The 20,396-nt window shown below is 49.6% G+C and overlaps 2 protein-coding genes across 2 annotated transcripts in view; both read right to left on the reverse strand.

The window, feature by feature from the left end:
* The window catches only part of LOC135829140 (serine/threonine-protein phosphatase 6 regulatory ankyrin repeat subunit B-like), an 88,537-nt gene that overhangs the window by 11,183 nt on the left and 56,958 nt on the right, over positions 1-20,396 (reverse strand). The gene's annotated exons all lie outside the window — the stretch shown is intronic.
* LOC135829850 (uncharacterized transmembrane protein DDB_G0289901-like) lies at positions 16,001-18,294 on the reverse strand. Its single transcript, XM_065342234.1, has 3 exons — positions 18,276-18,294; positions 17,542-17,602; positions 16,001-17,246 (listed from the first exon to the last, which is right to left on the reverse strand). Exons 1-3 carry the CDS (start codon positions 18,292-18,294, stop codon positions 16,001-16,003), a joined length of 1,326 nt encoding a protein of 441 aa, XP_065198306.1.

The following is a 20,396-nucleotide window of genomic DNA, read 5'->3' on the forward strand; positions in this document are numbered from 1 at the left end:
AGTGGGATGGTCTAAGACCATGATTGAGAAACAGAGGGTGCCAGGTTCAAGTCCTGCACCCATTATTGCGGTTCTATAATTGTTTTGTGTTACGTGTGTGTGTGTGTGTGTGTGTGTGTGTGTGTGTGTGTGTGTGTGCACGCATGTGTGTGTCGATGGTGTGCATTTTTGTGCTGGGTGAACACTCTGATCCCTAAACCGCGATACCGGAGCTCCCAAGCTACAGCCTCACATTGATTTATAGTTCATCGTTGGGAATGAGTTCGCTGCTCATGATGCTGTTGCGGATGTTGCGGCCCTAGCTGAAATTGTCGAAGCTCGCCCTGATGCCAGTATCCTGTAGCACTCTGTCACTTTTGCATCAGCATGTTTGGCGAAGGAGTTTGCAGAACATCAGCAAAAGCGGCTGGCCACCCTTCAACCGTTGGTCCAAGCAACGTGCTTCTCTAAATCAGTTGCAGTGCGGGCAGCTGCTAGTGAGTTGGTGATGAAGCACTTTGTCTTGTCCTACAAACGAAGTGGTGAATCAGCCATTTCCAGACTGATGAAGGAGCAAGTCGGAGGTAAGAAGCGGGTGACAGCCTCAAGGAAGATAATATTAGCGGTGGCTGAACACCTAGCCAAGAACCAGCAGCAACCCAACTGTAAGTAACGCCCTGTGGCACAGGGCTTCACTTGTTTGTGCGCACCGTAAAATACTATCATTTTGGCCAGTGTGGGTTCACGTTCTAGCTCGCATAGTTGAAGAACAAGAGGACTCAATGTTGTCTGATTCGTTCCAACATGTCAGCTTTCATTGTAGTTTGATATGGGGCAGTGCTAAGCGCTATCACAGCTACATGTACATGTACATGTATCAAAACCAAGTACCAACAGGAGAGTAATCATGGAGAAAAGTAGCTATCGATAATGCGTGCACCCAGGGTTTTCCGGCAAATTCACTAGTTCAGCTATTCCATCCTTGTATTGTTCTGAACGCCGAGGGCTCTAGCGAGTTTATGCAACACCTAACAGCCAAGAATCCAATAAGCTATGACCAAAGCAGCAACAGAGAAGTACAAGCAATATAGATACGTGAATTTACCAATTTTAGGCAAATTTTGACAGTTTTTTGGATTTTTCTCCAGTATATGCACGGTGACCCCTATTTTCGCCGCGGTAAACCTGTTCCAACCCACTTATAGAACGTATTTGAAGTATCCACATGTGGGGCAAACTCAAAAATAAGCTGCAAAAAATATTAAAAGTTTCATTTTTTGCGTCTTTTTGTTCTTCTCCAGGAAATGACGACCTGGATCCCATCGTCAACCAAAGTGTACATTTTTCGGTGGTGATATCATCTTAGTCAATACCTCGAACAGTCTGTGTAATTTTATGTCATATTTTCTGTCCTATCTGGTGTTATGGACGATTTCTCATCAATTTTCGGATTTTGCGATATTGTGTGTTATCAAGGAAAATTGTGTTTTTGGCAAGACCTATTCAGGCATTTGAAAAACTGATGTCACTAAGCGAAAATATAAGGCTGTACCTATTCAAACCTGATGTCAGATTGGGCTGATGTTGAAATTAATTTTTTGGGCCTAACTGTCCCCAACCCCCTTAATGAACAATTTCCTTGGACACAAGAATGCAATTTTCACTAGTATACTTTCATGCCTGATCATCAGGTGAAATACAGGCAAAATCCAATGAACATGGCATGGCTCATGTTGTGTGTGATTGTGTGCGCTTGTGCATGTTCATGAATGTTGAGCACACACACGCAGGCGTACACACGTGTGTGCGCGCATGAGAGCATGCCGTTTACTTTGCATATGCATGCTACTGCAGGTGTGCGTATGTGACGTATTTGTGTGGGCAAGGGGTACTTGTTTGTTGGTGTGATTATGTCTCTCTCTCTCTCTTTCTCTCTCTCTCTCTTTCTCTCTCTCTCTCTCTCTTTCACTCTCTCTCTCTCTATATTACTTTCTTGATATCGAACGTATTTACTATTGATCACTACATATCAATTCTTGTTGAGCTTTGTATTATTTATCCGCGCTCTGCTCGTGACGCCCATCCATTTTCCAGTATTATTTTTCTAGTATTGTTGTGAGTGCACACGATGACGTAGGTCGCCATTTTGTCCATGTGATCTTGGTGCGCGAGCCATGATCTTTTTTCTCTTGCTCTTTTAGTTTTAGTTCTTCTTGTGCAAAAGCAAGTAATTGGTCCAATGTCGAGTGGGATGTGAGTGTTGGCAAATAATTTCCGTTTGTCCATGGCAGGCAAGGACCTGAAGGTGAATGGATGCCTTGATAGGATCCGGGCACTGCGAACAGCAACCGACACCAGAGTTGGTGCAGTGTCCGCAGCTGCCACATTTGTGCAAGACAGTGTTGCCACGCCATCACCGCAGCTTTGCTACCATTGTGGAGAACCGGGCCACTTCAAAAGGCATTGCCCGAAGTTATCCCTAGCAGGGAATGGTACAAAACAAGAGCACCGGCGCAAGGACCTGTTCTGCCACTTCTGTGACAAGAAAGGGCATGTCAAGAAGGACTGCGTGCTGAGACAAAAGTGGCTGGATACACATGGTAGCTGCTAAGTTGATGGGGCCTCAGTCTACTCCAAGGGTGTGTACTTCCTGGCATCTGCATCATCATCGTGCCCGAAGCTACCTCGTGTGTTTGTTGAATGTGCTGGTCCTAACGCGAGTGACAGTGAGCGTGCTGCAGCAGTGATAGACACTGGCTCCACCCGGACGTTAGTAACAGAAGCCCTGCAGCATTGCCTTGGTCTCGATGTGACGCCACTGACGAGTAGTGACAGTGTTGCAGCGCTGGATGGCAACACCATGCAGACGTGTGGTACAGTGACCCTCACGTTTTGGAGGCATGACGGACCAGTGAGTATACATGAAGTGGTATTGAATGCTGTCGTTGTGCCTGATCTGTATGTAGTGGCCGCCGGCGTACTGATTGGCATTGACCTGGTGACTTTGTGTGGGCGCCTGTCTGTAGAGTATGCGAATGATCAGCTTGTGCGTGTCGTAATTCGGCCCGGTCCAGCTCACGCAGATAGTAGCCCGCCAGTGCAATTCGCATCAGTAGCTGTGGCGCCTCCTGAACAGTCTACACGATTGTTAGTGTATGAGGATCAGCTGACCGATGGTATGGCCCCTAATGCTAACAACGAAGTTCTCCAGCCAGTCGCCGATGACTCACCAATGCCTGCAGCTCCGACGCGCCCGCCTTCAAAGCTGTCTCATCATGTCCAAGTAGAGAGTGACGACAACGATGTCATCCTGAAGGTTGACGACGGCGAGATGCATTGGATGTCGGCGGAGAAGCTTTGGGAGGTTAAATGGGTATAGAAGTCTGGTGAAGAACCAAATGGCTGTGATGGTCCGGGTATCAGCGAGTACCCGCGGAAGAAGATTACGGCAGAAGAGGAGACACAGTTCTTCTCTGCTGTGGAGGAGTGGATTGAGCGAGGCTGGCTGGTGAAGCACGCCGCTGACACCCATGGTCGCCCAGTCTGTGTCTTGTCGTTGATTGCTGTGAGTCAGCCGCACAAGACGTCTACGCCTGTGCGTCCGGTGTTAGACTATCGGCACTTGTACAAGTTGTTAGTGTCCCACCCTGGAACTAAGTTACCTGTGTACGCACGTGCGTGAGTGTGTGTGTGTGTGTGTTTGTGTGTGTGTGTGTGTTTGTGGAGCCAGCTTCTGCCAGGGCCAGCCCTGGTGAGTAGAAAACACTTAGTGACGCGGTGTTAGACAAGGCAGTCTTCATCTTGCTGCCGCGGAGGAGGAAAATTCAGCGTTGACGACATGGCCACTTCGGATGTGACCACTCGCGCTGACCCTCTTTCGCCTGGGTGTAGAGGTCTTGCAAACCCTCGCCCAGAGTCTTTTCACTCGCGTGCACCAGCGGCTCGAAAGGTTGTTCTGTCTCTGGGAACGTGGAACGTCAGGACTCTTGTCGACACTGACGGAAATTTGAATACGGCGTCCAAAGCAAAAACATCAAGGAAAGTTTGTTCGAATATTCGCGAGGAGAGAAAAATTGACCTTGTGTGTCGTCAGCTCGAAAAGTATGGAATGGACATCGTTGGCCTCCAGGAGACGCTTTGGTTTGGCTCTCATCAATATACTGTCGGAGATTGCTTAGTTTTGACAAGTGGTCGCCCAACACCGACTGGGGCCGCCGCCGTCAGGATATCGCACGGCATCGTTGTGCTTTGCGGCGTTCAATAGCAATTATAACCCGTGGGAATGCGCCGTCACGTCGGTCGTCGGGTCCTGGTGCCGCTTCCCGGAGACAGCGCTAATCCAAGAGCTGCCCCGTATGGGGCCACTTAGCCAGTCATGGCAGTGGAGAAGAAGGAAGGAAGTGTGTTTGTGTGTTTGTGTGTGTGTGTGTGTGTTTTTACTATTATTCACAAACCCAACTCGTAAAATAAATAATTATGTGGACAAAACAAACAGCTACTGAGCAGGGGCTGCACTGGCCAGCAGTGGTGGTGAGGTACCAGGGGCTCCACCGACCAAAGGTCTCGGCTTCAATGCCACAAGCACGCACCAGGAAAAAGAAACAGAAATGTAAAGCAAAGCTAGATCTAGCTATGGGGAAGTAGAATGGGTAAAAGTACCGATTGGTGTTTAGAAAAATAAAAACAAGATGAAAAGAGAGGTTCTAAGTTCGTAAGATGAAAAGAGATTGTAAATTATCAGTGTTTGGACTGATGTACAATGTGCATGTACATGTCAACTTCATCAACCAAAACTTATTGACTTTTTAATTAGATCTGATCATGATGATGATGATGATGATGATGATTGTGTGTGTGTGTGTGTGTGTCTTGAAGTAGCATTACGGTGATAATGCAGATTAATGGGTGCACGCAGCTTTGTGCTACCGCTCAATCTATGCTGCTGGGTTTAATAGTGCTGGTACTGCATGCTCATGATTTGCTGCTGGCTATAGTCTCTGTGCGGCTTGGCACTCTGCATGATATTGAATGCTTCTCTCTACCTGACCTTGAACGTGTCTCTGACATTGAACGTGTTCATGCGTGTCGTTCGCCTCCGATGTGGAAAGCGTGTGGCGGCGCTATTATGACGTTTGCTTGTAGCGCTCAACGTGGGTGGCATGCATCGTTGCATGTCTTGCTAGAGTTTACTCTGCTAGATATTTCGATCCGTTCTGTGCGACGATCATTCTTGCTTGCTCGTAGTGTTTCACCCTCCCACCTCCCATTTCTCATCACTAATTTGCTTTGATAAAGTGAATAAACGGGGTGTTGGCCACGCTCACTTCCGGCTACTCAGGGCCCTCGGTCGTCGTCCCTCGGATTCAGACACTTGTAGATACTTGGCTGCGCCAACATTCTGCTTCGGCAGTGTCTACACGGCCGACTCTGAATCTTCTCTCGTAGATACTTGGCTCCGCCAACATTCTGCTCCGGCAGTGTCTACGTATTTCTTCCTGTAGCCTCTCACTCCGCTGGCCGGCACTCCCCCGTACCGCAAGTTGCTGTGTGTTGTAGTTAATATGTGTGTGTGTGTGTGTGTGTGTGTGTGTGTGTGTGTGTGTGTGTGTGTGTGTGTGTGTGTGTGTGTGTGTGCGTGGCCATTTCTTGGCAACTGTCGATAGTAGTAGTAGTAGTAGTAGTAGTAGTAGTAGTAGTAGTAGTAGTAGTAGTGTGTGTGTGTGTGTGTGTGTTTTCGTGTGTGTGTTCGTGTGTGTGTGTGTGTGTGTGTGTGTGTGTGTGTGTGTGTGTGTGTGTGTGTGTGTGTGTGTGTGTGTGGTGTGTCGTTCTGTGGATGGTTTTGATCAACAGAAGTCTGTAAATATTGAGTTGATTAAACCTGCTGTTGAATCTAATGTGTTGTCGTGTGAGTCTGGTTCTGTGCCTGAATCGCCAGTGCAGTGTGATCTCGATATTCTTACTTTGTAGCTGAGTCCAGGCTCATTGGAATACTTAGCCGAATTCTCCGCCGGGCTCTAGTTCCCTAGCTTCTCTAAGAATTCTCATTACAGACTCCTTTCTAGTTTCGAAGATATTTATATTCTTGTGTATCTGTTCTCAAACAAATTCCTCGTCTTGTGCCTGTGTTCTCAAACACATTCCTCATAGTATTTGCAGTGGTCTCGCGCTCTTTGATTTGTTTGACTCGCGCATGACTTTCCCTTCTTTTCTTTTGTCATGTTAGCATCCCCCACCTCACAACAGAGCAACCGAGTTTTGGATTAAGCTGGGAGTGCCGATTCGAGCAACTGGTACGATGGTTCTGCTTGGAGCAGCTAGATGGCTCGCAGCTGAGCTAGCAAATGACTCCTCTTGGAGCAGGTGAATGACTCCGCATGGAGCCGGGAAATGACTCCGCATGGAGCCGGCGAATGACTCCGCATGGAGCCGGCGAATGACTCCGCATGGAGCCGCCAAATGAGTCCACATGGAGCCGCCAATAACTCCCCTTGGAGCCGCCGAATGACTCCGCATGGAGCCGCCAATGACTCCGCATGGAGCCGCCAATGACTCTGAGTAGAGCCGCCAAGTGCTAAATATATAGAGATGCATAACCAGTTGAGAGCATATATTCTCATGGACTATACAGATACCGTCATATGTGCGCCAGAAACATGAGTTGAGCTAGTGGGTGGGAGGGTGGGAAGGAAATTGTTTGGGAACACATGTTCCGCAAGTTGCACGCTCGAAAGTCCAAACAGCTATGACATGCAAGAGACATTGTACAGGATTTTGAAGGGGGCGTGCCGTCGTGACTCGCGCATGCGTGCAGGTTGGGCCAGCTCGCTGGACTGGCTGCAAACTCGTGTTAGCATGCTAACGCTTATTTAGCATCCCCCCACCTCACAACAGAGCAACCGAGTTTTGGATTAAGCTGGGAGTGCCGATTCGAGCAACTGGTACGATGGTTCTGCTTGGAGCAGCTAGATGGCTCGCAGCTGAGCCAGCAAATGACTCCTCTCATTGCGCGAAATCACGCGACACCTGTACATTTTCGATCTGCGGGATGAAGATGACGACGTCCATGCATCAGGTATCAAGGGGTAGTAAGATACTGGTATATTACTACTCCACGCCTCAAATTGTGCTGTCAAGCGTATGCGGGGGAGTGTAGCATGCCATCCCTTACACTTTCCAGCTCAGGGTTACCCTCGCTACCAATGGACGAAATTTCAGGGTCACAGCTTGCGCAACGGCTTTGTCCTGTGCGAATGGCCACTCGACATACTCAGCACAAATTTTCTATTGCATGCATGCACAAAATGTTCAACTTTCGTATTTTTGGCGACTTTACCACCGTCGTGGAGGCTGGTTGGTGAGGAGCAGGTAGCCATCCCTTGTGGAATCAAACACATGGTTCCACAGTGTGGCTGATTCCGCAAGAGCCAGGTTCATACGAGGAACATTCGCTTTGTCTTTTGCCATCGAAGTAAGTCACTTTTCTTGTTCTCAGTGTTTTTTACGTTCAACGTTTCTGAGATTTTTGAATTATTCACTTTTCATTCTTTCATACTTTATTTCTTCATGTTCACTGCCTCACTTGCCTTCTGATCTGGAGAATGTGACGGAGGTGACTGTTGGTTACTGCCTGGTATAACGGTTGTCGTGCTGTTGCTGTATTTCCGTCCTGCTCGCGACGTTGTAGATCACAAACAATTTAAAATCACATGAATTGTACTTACCGTCGTGCGTGCGGTATTAGGAAACACTGTGCAGATTAGATCGTCGCAATGTATCTATATGTGTGTCTGGTCATCCTGTGCCACGCAAGAACTCCAACCAGACGCATTCGTCCTCGGCCCTGTTGATCGATTGTCCACTCGTCTTTCCTTGAAGAACGATCGATCAAAAAAAATCGAGCTCGAGGACTTTTTGCAAAAAAACGGCTGAAAAAAGGAAGAAAAAAGGGTGCTCAGAATGAGATTCGAGTACACAACCATGGTCCCAGCAGTTTATGTGGATGTCGCTCATAGATGCGCGATTTCGCGCAATGTGGAGCAGGTGAATGACTCCGCATGGAGCCGGGAAATGACTCCGCATGGAGCCGGCGAATGACTCCGCATGGAGCCGGCGAATGACTCCGCATGGAGCCGCCAAATGAGTCCACATGGAGCCGCCAATAACTCCGCTTGGAGCCGCCGAATGACTCCGCATGGAGCCGCCAATGACTCCGCATGGAGCCGCCAATGACTCTGAGTAGAGCCGCCAAGTGCTAAATATATAGAGATGCATAACCAGTTGAGAGCATATATTCTCATGGACTATACAGATACCGTCATATGTGCGCCAGAAACATGAGTTGAGCTAGTGGGTGGGAGGGTGGGAAGGAAATTGTTTGGGAACACATGTTCCGCAAGTTGCACGCTCGAAAGTCCAAACAGCTATGACATGCAAGAGACATTGTACAGGATTTTGAAGGGGGCGTGCCGTCGTGACTCGCGCATGCGTGCAGGTTGGGCCAGCTCGCTGGACTGGCTGCAAACTCGTGTTAGCATGCTAACGCTTATTTAGCATCCCCCCACCTCACAACAGAGCAACCGAGTTTTGGATTAAGCTGGGAGTGCCGATTCGAGCAACTGGCACAATGGCTCTGCTTGGAGCAGCTAGATGGCTCGCAGCTGAGCCAGCAAATGACTCCGCTTGGAGCAGGCGATTACGCCATAGGACACGGCCACTAGGGATCTTAACGAATTCCTGTAGATTGCATAATATTCGCGCGGATAAATGTTCGCTATTTTTTGGCGAGAAGAGCGTAACGCGAATATTAACCATCGCGAAATCTAACTTCAACAATGGGTGTATGTAAGTGGCCCCAGTGCTTCACGAACTTTTGCCATCCCAAGCTCGTTGGTTTTAAGAAATCACGAAAAATTAGTGACTCGTATATTGGGCGGTTTACGGTAGTCGTGCCGACTGCCAATTGCTACAATGACGCCACGCATGGACCACAGCTTGGTCTGGTAGTGCTGAACATCAATGTGGGTGCCAATCCATAGAGAATGGAGAGAGCGTGCCGATGTGTCATAATGTGTTTTCGGGTCTACAGAGTCCACAGCGTCATCAGATGCAATTCGGTGCGGATCAAAACTAGCACGGTCGGAGAGCATGAACGACTGGAGGGACTGGCCGAACAACACTTGGGCGGGACTGCTGCCATTGGAGTGTGGAGTATTGCGCTGCTTTAACAGGCCGTGTTGGAAGGAGTCTACATCCAGATCTCCATTCCCGGTCGTCTTCGCAATGAGCATTTTTCCTGCTTTCACTGCTGATTCCGCGTGGCCGTTGGATTGGGGGTAGTGTGGGGTGGAAAAGCACTGTTCCACACCCCAACGCTTGCAGAACTCACGTACACGGGAAGAGGCAAACTGCGGGCCTCCATCTGTGAATATCTTGCACGGTATGACAACATCTGCGAACCAACGGCCGAAGTGACAGATGATGTCATGGGAAGTAGCGGTACAGCCAATTCGAGCTACACACGGCCGGCCGGGCAGATGGTCAGAATATACCAGGAACTGCCGGCCTTGGCAGGAGAAGAGATCTGCGCAGAGAATTCTCCAATGGAAAAGTCGGCTGTGTCTCGCGCATCCATGGCTCCTTCTGCTGCGAACGTTGGAGCTCACGGCAGACAGGGCATGCAAGGATCAGGGCTGTGATGTCATCACTCATCCTCGGCCAGTAAACAACTTGGCGCACACGACGCTTGGTGCGTTCCAGGCCTTGGTGAGACAAATGCAGGTCACTCAGTACACGGCGTTGTAGAGACTTGGGCACAACAAGACAACAAGAGAGCCACGGAGGACAATGCCGTTATCCAGGTTGAGGTGCTCACGGCCATTCCAATATGGAGCGAGAGCAGGTGTCATGTTACGCCTGGCAGAAGGGAAGCCGTCACGAATGTAGGAGACTAACTGCACGTAATCAACACCAGACCTAGCGGCATTGCGGAGCCCATGGAACGGGAAAACGAATAGCGCTAATCCGGAGACATCCTGCTGAAGGCATGCACAAATGGCGTGTCCACATAGCGAGTCGCCTTCTTCCCCGGAGATTATCGGCAACCGGGCTCTGCACTGGAGCTCACGTCAAGGCCTCAGCATAGGCATGCTCAGAGCCCTTGCGCCACGAGACGTCGAAATGATAGAGTTGGCCTTGGTCATCAGATGTTGAAGCCGAGGGCTTTCAACCTGGTCCAGTGTGTAGGTGTTCAATATTGGAACAAGAGGCTGATGGTCAACAACTACATGAAATGACATGCCAGCAAGATAAGTGTGGCATTTTCGGGTGGCCCAGGCGACACCCAACATCTCCAGTTTGATCATTGCGTACCGGGATTCGGTGTCGGTGATGAATCTGCTGCCGCACTGAATGAGGCGCCACGAGGTGTTCAGGTACTGCCAGAGGCCAAATCCAAGACCCTTGGCTCTAGCGGCGTCACACTCGAGACGTGTCTGTGCTGACGAGTCGAAGAAGGCCAATAATGGTGGGTCAACTAGTGCTTGCTTCACAGCGTTCATAGCGACTGTGTGCTTGGGTAGCGAAAGAAACTCATTATTGGCCTTAAGCAGACCGTGGAGAGGCACGGCGTGTTCGGCGATGGCTGAGCTGAAATCACTTCACTGGTTGACGAGACCCATGAATGATCGCAAGTCAGTGCGATTTGCAGGGATCTCGAAGTCGGTGATAGCGCGGGTCTTTTCCTAGTCTATCTTCCAGCCGTACCTTTTTTCCCACGTAGCCTCAGAATTTGATCTCGGTCTCGGCGAATACAATCTTTTTGGCTGACAGGGTGATACTGTAGCGGGCCTGGAGGCAAAACAACCTAACAACTCGAAACTAACTTTATTAACAATTCTCTCTCTCTCTAGAACGGCAAAACTGCCTCTAGCAGTAAAACTCTGAACTCATTGTAAAAGATAAAATTAACGCAATTTATGGAAAATAATCACAAACAGCAACGTACTGTCATGCGACCGTTGTATGGTAGAACGAACGTCGTATTGAACAGTATGCTGAGCGTATACGCAAATGCTGAGCTTGTGGCGAACGTCGTATTGAACAGTACGCTGAGCGTATACGCAAATGCTGAGCTTGTAGCGTGACCAACGCGTGACCAACGCTACAATACCACACCGACAAGCGCATTAAAGAACTTCACGAGTTCGTTCCAGATGCTGCTAAAAGGAATCAGTGAAGACTAGGCAGTCATCCATGACCTTGGAGAATTGCTCAATACCAGCGAATGCTGCGTCGGCCTGCTGGTTGAATTCCTCGCCAGCATAAATCAGACCTTGTGGGTTCCGCAGGTGCTGTTATCTTCCCCACTGTGTGATGAATGTGGTCAAGCTTCTGGACTCGTCATCCAAGGGACCTGCCAGTAGCCGTGGTGAGCAGTCAGCTTGGTAATATACTGAGCGTTACCAAGGTTGGAGACGACATCGCGAGGTGCGCGCATGGGATGCGTGGGCCGGGCGACTTGCTTGTAAAGCTTAGTGAAATCCACCATCATCCGGACTTCTGTAGTGCCTTTTCTGCTTTGACGATGGGGTGAGACCACTCCGTTGGCTCTGAGAGCGGTGCGATTATGCCATCTGCGACCATTTTGTCCAGCTGGAGCTTAACCTGGTCATGAAAGACGTAAGGTAACCAACACGCATTGTTCAACTTGAACGGCTGGGCATCAGGCGCGAGTTGGATGTGCATCGCCTGACCGTCCATGGGTTGGAGTGTGTCCTCTGCAAACACGTCAGGAAACTCGTCGAGGAGGTCCTGACGGATACACACAGGTGTATGGCTTCTGTGCTCTGCAGAACGAGATGTCCCTTGTGTCATTGAAGCGATCTGTGGCCAGTTAGGCAGCAAGAAACCTAACGCCTTTAGCAATGAGCGCGATAGCAATGCGCTACTGAGCTCGGCGTACACATGTAGACAAATGGTGTGCGTGACATCATGAGTGACAACCCTGGCGGGAACAGTTCCCAAGTTGGTCAATGGCTGACCGTTCACGGCGACAACATGGCTGGAATCGGGTTCCAGATCAACGACACTACCACCAAGTCTACGGAGATGACTAGCACCAATAGCATCAACACCCGAGCCAGTATCTGGCAACCACTCTAACGTGCACGACCGGTCATTGTCGTCAAGATGTGTTGACAACATCACTTTGTCACCAGCCTGCCCTGCGTGAATGGTGAAGCATGTGATGGTCTTGCGGCACATTGTCGCGAAGTGGTCCACACCCTTGCATTTACAGCACTCTTTGCCCTCGGCAGGACACATTGACTTGGTGTGCTGAGATTGTCTGCACTGCGGGCACTTCGCCGGCTTGTCGGCTGGAGGAGATTTTGGCTTACCCGCCAAAGCGGATTTGCGGCGTTGGTACGAGAACCTTTTCACGGCAATAACGGATGCAGGTACCATGTCGTCTCTGGTCTGCTGTGCGGCTTCCTCAGGCCTTTGCTGCGGTTTCCAGGGTGAGGGACGGAGATGCCAGGAGCTTATGGCGTGTGTCATCGTTGGCTATTCCAAGTACGATGTGGTCCCTCATCATGTTGTCCGTCACCTTGCAGAGGCTCTGGGGGCAAGTACTACACAACTGAGGTGTACATGTGCTACACAACTCCATGTCAGGAAAATCGAACTGCGCAAACAGTTCCTTTCAACGCTGTGAAGAATGGGTCAAACGACTCATTCCGCTGCTGCTTCCTGTTGTAAAAAGCAATCTGATCAAGGAGTGGGTTCCGCTGCCGTCGGATATACACTTTCACGGCTATGATGATCTCCGGAGCATCGGCATAGTGGGAGACGACAATCACATCTTCGAGCTTGAAACGCCAAATGCCCGCATCAAACGCCTGACGAAGAGCTGACACCCGAGTCTCATGACTTTGGCTAGTGAGCTGCTGAGACACAGCATAGTCGTTCCAAGCCTCCTCCCATGCCTTGAAATCGGCCATGGTTGCAGTGCTAAGCAACACTGGTCGCTCGACAGAAATTGGTTTCTGATTGTCAGATGTCGAGGTGCTGCGCGGTCCCTGGTTGTCGCGGGTTGCATTTTCAACCAGTATGGTGAGGCGAGTCTCGCGTGCCTCGGCCGCTTTCATCTGCTGCTGCATCAAGGCGAGCAGGGATGCAATTCCTGCACTGATCGGGGAAATTCCAGGTTCCGCCATCACGACAATTCTACAAATTCTACAACTACAAGAAACCTACGCTACACGATCGATCGTTTGAAAATAAAAGGCTACAGAATTCACGGACAACTACCGACTGTCACATATTCCGTACTCAGGTTACTAGTAGTTCACTGTGCCATGTTAGGTTTGGTAGACAAGAGACAAGTAGTGTATTGGTTGGAATACACGAAGTAGAAAAACTGACAAGATGCAATCTGTAAATGACAGAGAAAACTCTCAAAGAAGTGCGTGAGTGCGTACACAGTAGAGCTAAAGTTGTACTACATTACGTCATAACATAACACCAGTGTTCTACTATACGGCGGATGCAAGTTTTTGCGCTCCGCGGTCGAGTTTGTTTCACCGGTGTAGCTGCCTTCGGCAGGATCGCACCTACACTGATTTGTTCTAGTGTTGATGTATGACTCAATAATATGGCGACTAACGAAGATATGGACTTAGCTCTGCTGACATACGAGGAGCTGCTCACAGTTGCCCGAGCTACAGGACTGACCAACCCGGAGACAATGGGCCGACAAGACTTGGTTGTTGCATTTCGGAAGGAAGGACTAGGAATACGGAAGTCACCAGACCAAATGGTAAGCGACCTGCTCTCCACTTTCCAGCTGCTTAACGAGACTATAAAAGGTATGGCTTCAGATCATCGTGCATGAGGGCCGAACCCAGGCCATATTCACTGGCGTCGTTCTACAAATTGTATATGATCTTCTTGTTTAGGTCGAAGAATGCCAAACCTGGTGTGGTGGACAACATCTGCTGGATTGTCTTGAACTTGCATTGCTGCGTGTCAGACCACACAAATGACACGTCCTTCTGCAGCAGGTTCTGGAGTGGCTGCATGACATCGGTGAAGTTCGGAACGAAACGAGAGAGGTACTTCACCATGCCGATAAACCTTCATAGTTCAGTGAAGTTGGTTGGAGCTGCCTAGGCATTGATGGCCTTGACTTTCTCAGTGTCGACATCCAAACCATCCTTGTTGATGCGGTGTCCAAGGAAGCTGATTCTGGATATACCGGTTTCACTTGCGACTGTTGAGGCGGATTCCGATGCTATCACATCGCTGCAGGAACCTGGCTAAGTTGGCGTCGTGCTCAGCCTGATCTCGACCATGTATTACAATGTCGTCCGCGATAACGATGATGCCCTGGAGGTCTCCAAGCACATCTTGCAAATGCGTTTGAAATATCTCGGATGAGAAGTTGGCACCAAACGGTAATCGGAGGAAATGGTATCGACCAAAGCATGTTTGGACCGTCGTCAACAGGCTAGATTCCTCGAATAGCTAGACGTGCCAATAGCCTGATGCCAGGTCCGCCTTGCTAAACAACCTTGCTTCACTCAGCTCAGGCAGCTTGTCGTCGATAACCGGCAGGGTGTAGTGTTCGTGCTGTATGGCTTTATTTAGTTCCTTTGGGTTGATGCAGACTCGTAGGGCTCCAGACTTTTTCTTTGCCACGACTATCTGGCAGACCCAAGGTTTGGGCTGGTCTGCGGGCTGTATGACCTTGAGGTTTACGAGGTGGGTCAATTCCTCCTTAAAGCTTTGGGAGAACAGCTACAGGCACACGTCGGTTGGGCATAATAACAGGTTTGACCGTCTCGTCGCAGTTCAAAGTCTGCTTTCCAGGCAGGCTGCCAAGCTTGTTGCGCTGAAAATGTCTTTGTAGTCCTCAGTCCAATCCTTGAATAGCGCAACGTGGTCGAACTGGTCATCATTTACTATGATGAGGCCCATCCGCTCACATGTCTCCAGTTACAGTAGGGGAGTACATGTAGTGATCGCTGAAGATCACTAGCTCGACGTCATACTGCTTGTTGCAAGGATTCTTCAGGTTCTTTCGGCACGCACCCACGGGCTTGACATCAGCCTAGTCCCATGTCCTGAGCTTGCCACGGTATGCCTTTATTGCTGCTTGGCCAACATACGTCTGTGGTATCATATTCACAGAAGCTCCGGTGTCAAGTTGAAACACAACTTCTTGACCATCCACTAGCATTCTTGTCTTCACCTTCTTCTTCATACGGCTATGGAGCGCATCCAACCAATCATCATTATCACTGCTAGGCCATACACTTGGCGCGTGTGTTGGACCCGCTTGCCTTTCTGGCTGGTTGGGTGATACGAGGTCTTGGGTTTGCCCTGCTGACAGACTGACTGAAAATGATTCTGCTTCCCGCACTGCTTGCAGGTTTTGCCAAATGCAGGACATTTCCACGGTGGGTGACTGTGTCCACAGTACCTACAGCTCTTGGACGCCACGTGTCTGTCTGATCACCCTTGATGGAGAGGTGCTGTTACAACGACTTCTCGGATGCTTTACAGGCGTCGACTGCGCGTTGCAGTGTTAGACCAGGCTCTTTCAGTAGTGCAGACTGGACTGACGCTCTAGTGACTCCAAGAACGATTCTGTCACGTAGGATCGAGGGAGTGCAATTTTCGCAATAGTTGCACGACTTTACCAGCACATGAATTGACGATAAGAATTTTTCGATCGGCTCGTCTGGTCCTTGGCTGGGGATTTTGAGCACATAACGCTCGAAGGTCTCGTTTACCGCCCCAACAGCGTACGCATCGAACTGGGCAAAAATCTTGGCCACGGTACAATTACTCTCCGGCGTAGAAAACTCAAAACCGTTGAAGATTTTCAGCGCGTCGTCGTCAATCAAGCTAAGAAACATAGCTACCTGAAAAACATCTGGGCGGTTGGTCAAATAGTTGTGGATGATGTGGTTAAGTCATTGTTGTTTAAACAGCCTCCAGTTGTCAGCACTGTTTCCTGTTACGCAGAAACGAAATTTGGCTGGGGGTGGCAGACTGTTTCCGGCGCATGCACCCCACTACTGCTGCCGCTAGAGTGACTACTACTACTGCTGCTGCCGCTAGAGGAGCCAGCAGAACTGCTGTCACTAGAGGAGCCAGCAGAACTGCTCCTGATAGAGGAGCCAGCAGAACTGCTCCTGATAGAGGAGCCAGCAGAACTGCTGTCACTAGAGGACTCAGCAGAACTGCTGTCACTAGAGGAGCCAGCAGAACTGCTGCCACTAGAGGAGCCAGCCGAACTGCTGCTGATAGAGGAGCCAGCAGAACTGCTGCCGATAGAGGAGCCAGCAGAACTGCTGTCACTAGAGGAGCCAGCAGAACTGCTGCTGATAGAGGAGCCAGCAGAACTGCTGCTGATAGAGGAGCCAGCAGAACTGCTGTCACTAGAGGAGTCAGCAGAACTGCTGCCACTAGAGGAGCCAGCAGAACTGCTGCCACTAGAGGAGCCAGCCGAACTGCTGCTGATAGAGGAGCCAGCAGAACTGCTGCCGATAGAGGAGCCAGCAGAACTGCTGCCGCTAGAGGAGCCAGCAGAACTGCTGTCACTAGAGGAGCCAGCAGAACTGCTGCTGATAGAGGAGCCAGCAGAACTGCTGCTGATAGAGGAGCCAGCAGAACTGCTGCTGATAGAGGAGCCAGCAGAACTGCTGTCACTAGCGGAGTCAGCAGAACTGCTGCCACTAGAGGAGCCAGCAGAACTGCTGCCACTAGAGGAGCCAGCCGAACTGCTGCTGATAGAGGAGCCAGCAGAACTGCTGCCGATAGAGGAGCCAGCAGAAATGCTGTCACTAGAGGAGTCAGCAGAACTGCTGTCACTAGAGGAGCCAGCAGAACTGCTGCTGATAGAGGAGCCAGCAGAACTGCTGCCGATAGAGAAGCCAGCAGAACTGCTGCCGCTAGAGGAGCCAGCAGAACTGCTGCTGACAGAGGAGCCAGCAGAACTGCTGCTGATAGAGGAGCCAGTTGAACTGCTGCCGCTAGAGGAGCCAGCAGAACTGCTGCCGATAGAGGAGCCAGCAGAACTGCTGCCGATAGAGGAGCCAGCAGAACTGCTGCCGCTAGAGAAGCCAGCAGAACTGCTGCCGATAGAGGAGCCAGCAGAACTGCTACCGATAGAGGAGCCAGCAGAACTGCTGCCGCTATAGGAGCCAGCAGAACTGCTGCCGCTAGAGTGACTTCTACTACTACTGCCGCCGCTGCTGCCGCTAGAGGTGGGCGCAGGGGCTCAACTGTTCGAGCTAGACATTGTTGACTGGCGCACCTCCGCGGAAATAAATAGAATGTTCAACTGCATGAACACACAATGTAGCTACGGAAATACTAACTTGCTAGAGCGGAGTTCGGTATCCAGCTGCCACCATGTTACGTGACCAGTCTTATCTATAACCAACAATGCTACAATGCTACAGCCGTGTGACTGGCACAATAGCAGGGAGTGGTAAGAACTGTCTCAGAAGGGAGCAAAGGCAAAACCAATTGCCAGAGGTGTAAAGAGCAGACAGCCTAGCGAAAGTCTGAAACGCCAGCAAAAAGCCAAAACCCAATCCACGCATGTCGTCACCTGCACATGCATGGGGACACATAATAACAAATGTGTACGTGAACGCAGTACACGTGACACTAGGCATGTTCAGAACACATAAATTATGGTGACAATGGCTTGCTGTGGTGCTGGGTAAGTGATCACTCTGCTCTCCTGGTGGCAGTGGTAGAGAATTTGTTGTTATAGGTACTTTGTCTGTTGAGGTTGTCATAATATCTGGACTCCGTTATGCGTACACTACTGTACACTTATGACTGTATGCGTTGCATGCTGTATGTACGAATACTACAGATGTAAGATCCCAGCAGATCAAAGCAATGGCAGATAGTGTGAGATATTGCGTACGATCACCAGACAGCCTCGTTCTCTAGCTCTTTCTCTCTCACTCTCTCTCTCTCTCTCTCTCTCTCTCTCTCTCTCTCTTCTCTCTCTCTCTCTCTCTCTCTCTCTCTCTCTCTCTCTCTCTCTCTCTCTCTCTTCTCTCTCTCTCTCTCTCTCTCTCTCTCTCTCTCTCTCTCTCTGCCTCTCTCTCTTTTGATCTTTCTTTCTCCATTCTTGATTATCGCCAACTCCTCTCTCGCATTTACCTGAGTTTACAGTCTTATTCTTGTGCTTTCTTGCTTCCCCACACTATCTCTTTTCGCCGTAAACTGGCTGAGTTGCTGGCGATCCGCCATGGCAACGCTCGTACCTTGATTTGCTGGCCGCATGCTTAACTGCTTTGTTCTTTGAGTTTTCTCCATCGAGACAAGAGAGAAATATTTTCTTACAATAATGAATCTTTGAGTCTGATTCTACTTGATCCGACTTATTAAAATGTGCGTTTCGCTTCGAACGTCAACCAAACAAATTCAAATAATCTCAGGACGGAATAAACTTTACAGCTACCTAAGGGGTCGTCGCAAAAGTTTTTTGTCGCCCCTGAAACGAACATGATTCATTTGGGGGGGGGGGGGGAGGGGGTGAGAGCCAAAATCGAAAGTCGACCGACACTTTACATATGACATGTACATGCATGCGATTTTCGTCGTCCAGCATAGTAAGCTGTGTTCGTTTCAGAGGGAGGGGAGGGGGTCCAAGTACGAAATGAACGATGTTCGTTTCAGGGACGACGGAAAACCTTTGCGACGACCCCTAACACTATCCTTCAGTTGTCAATTTGTGATGTTGAAGAAGAAATGGCTCCAACTCCAACGGAAGCAGCGGCTCGGTATCCTAGTCAACTCAAGAATTTTGCGTCCAAATTTTGTTGTCAGAGGACTCCTGTTGCTTCTCGCACAACACAGGGAAGGCCTGGTGCTGAAATCAACACCCCGCTGCGATGGGGGATTGTCACGAAGTACCAGAACCTCCTGGGCGATCGTTCTCGAGTGCCTCCTGGCGGATTGAAATCGCTGCAATCGCTGTTTCCTTGGCAGAATTTCAGCAAACGCGTCATCCATTTTCTTTCCCTTGTCATTTAATCACTGTCAATCACATACAAATACCGTCATAAAATATATAAACACAAGATTTTCTCATCTTTTTCTATTTCTTGTTTTTCATTAGCTTTAGCATGTTCATTCACATTCTTCATCATTTGTGAGAACTAGACCTGGTCTAGTGAGAAGGCATTCTACTGCCTGTAATTCTGGTGAAGTTAAATAAAGTAACAACAACAACAACAACATCCAGAAACTCGTGCAGAAAGCACCAGCATCGCTCCGTCCAGTTTGCTAATCTCTCTCGCAGTCGTTCACGATGTGGCGGCCGACGAATCAAGATCACAGAAGTGATCGTCGAGAAGTTGATCGAAATAAATAACCGGCCTTGAGGTCGACTTTCAAGCGACAACCTGGCTGGAAAACTGAAGCACAGAAAGGGTGAATTATCCGGGGGATACGGTGCGGAGTCCTCGGAGCCGCGATCCCGATGCGTCAAAAGATCGCCAGTCTCCAGGGCCAGTGGATTCGTGAAACAGGCAGCTCGCAGGGAAGAGCACGCATGGTCTGACTGCATGACATGTCGACACAGATCAGACTCATGATCAGTAGACCTACTCGCGCGGTACACGGTGGTCAGAAGTGATTTTTTATGCGTGGTGGTTTACTTGTTCGCCTAATTCGAAGGTGTTGTGGGAGCTTCAGGCGAAAACACCTACAGCCACCATTCTGGTAGTCGTACTGCACGAGGAGGAGGCGAAGTCGATCGTCTAAATCGTGCCTATGGAGTGAACAAATCAAAGAGGCGCAGTGTAGCTTGGAGGAGATGGAAAAAATGTCGACGTTTTGCAGGTTGACGCTCTTGCAGATGCGCCCTGAGACACCAGCAGCGATGAAAACTAGAAGGTCAGGCCAAGAAACGACACAGTAGTTATCTATCTACGGTCTCTTGGTTGTTTTTTTAGTACAGGTGCTCCTTTGTACACATGGTTGAGTTTTGAAGTGAAGCGCACATTTTAATGAGTCGGACCAAGTAGAAATTGTAAATTGGTCCTTCGAGCCTCTCAGACGATGGCTGACGCTGAAACTCGCCGAGGCGAAGGCGAAGGCAACCTTCACGAACCTTCGCCGCAGACTACTCGTCGCCATCAACGAACCAGATGTAGATAAAGACAAGATCAAGTACAGTCTTGTTTTACTTGAGAACGGCCTGAACGCTGTGATGGAGATCATCACTGAGTTATCCAGTGAATGTAGTAGTACCAGTCAGGACAATGTGTTGCTTGATAGTCTCTGCAACGATGCTGATGATCTGGAAAAGCAGTATACGGATGCTGTCACTCTTGCGAGTACAGTTTTGGCTAGCATGAGCCTTTACAATAGGACGTGCA

The sequence above is a fragment of the Sycon ciliatum genome, chromosome 13 (genome assembly GCF_964019385.1).
Source record: "Sycon ciliatum chromosome 13, ocSycCili1.1, whole genome shotgun sequence".
In the NCBI taxonomy this organism is placed as follows: domain Eukaryota; kingdom Metazoa; phylum Porifera; class Calcarea; order Leucosolenida; family Sycettidae; genus Sycon; species Sycon ciliatum.

What these genes read in the sequence shown, in the direction of transcription:
- LOC135829850 (XM_065342234.1), bottom strand. An exon ending in TTTCAGACTTTCGCTAGGCT is followed by an intron (nt 17,247 to 17,541) that starts GTCTGCTCTTTA and finishes GCCCACCTCTAG; the next exon opens with CGGCAGCAGCGGCGGCAGTA.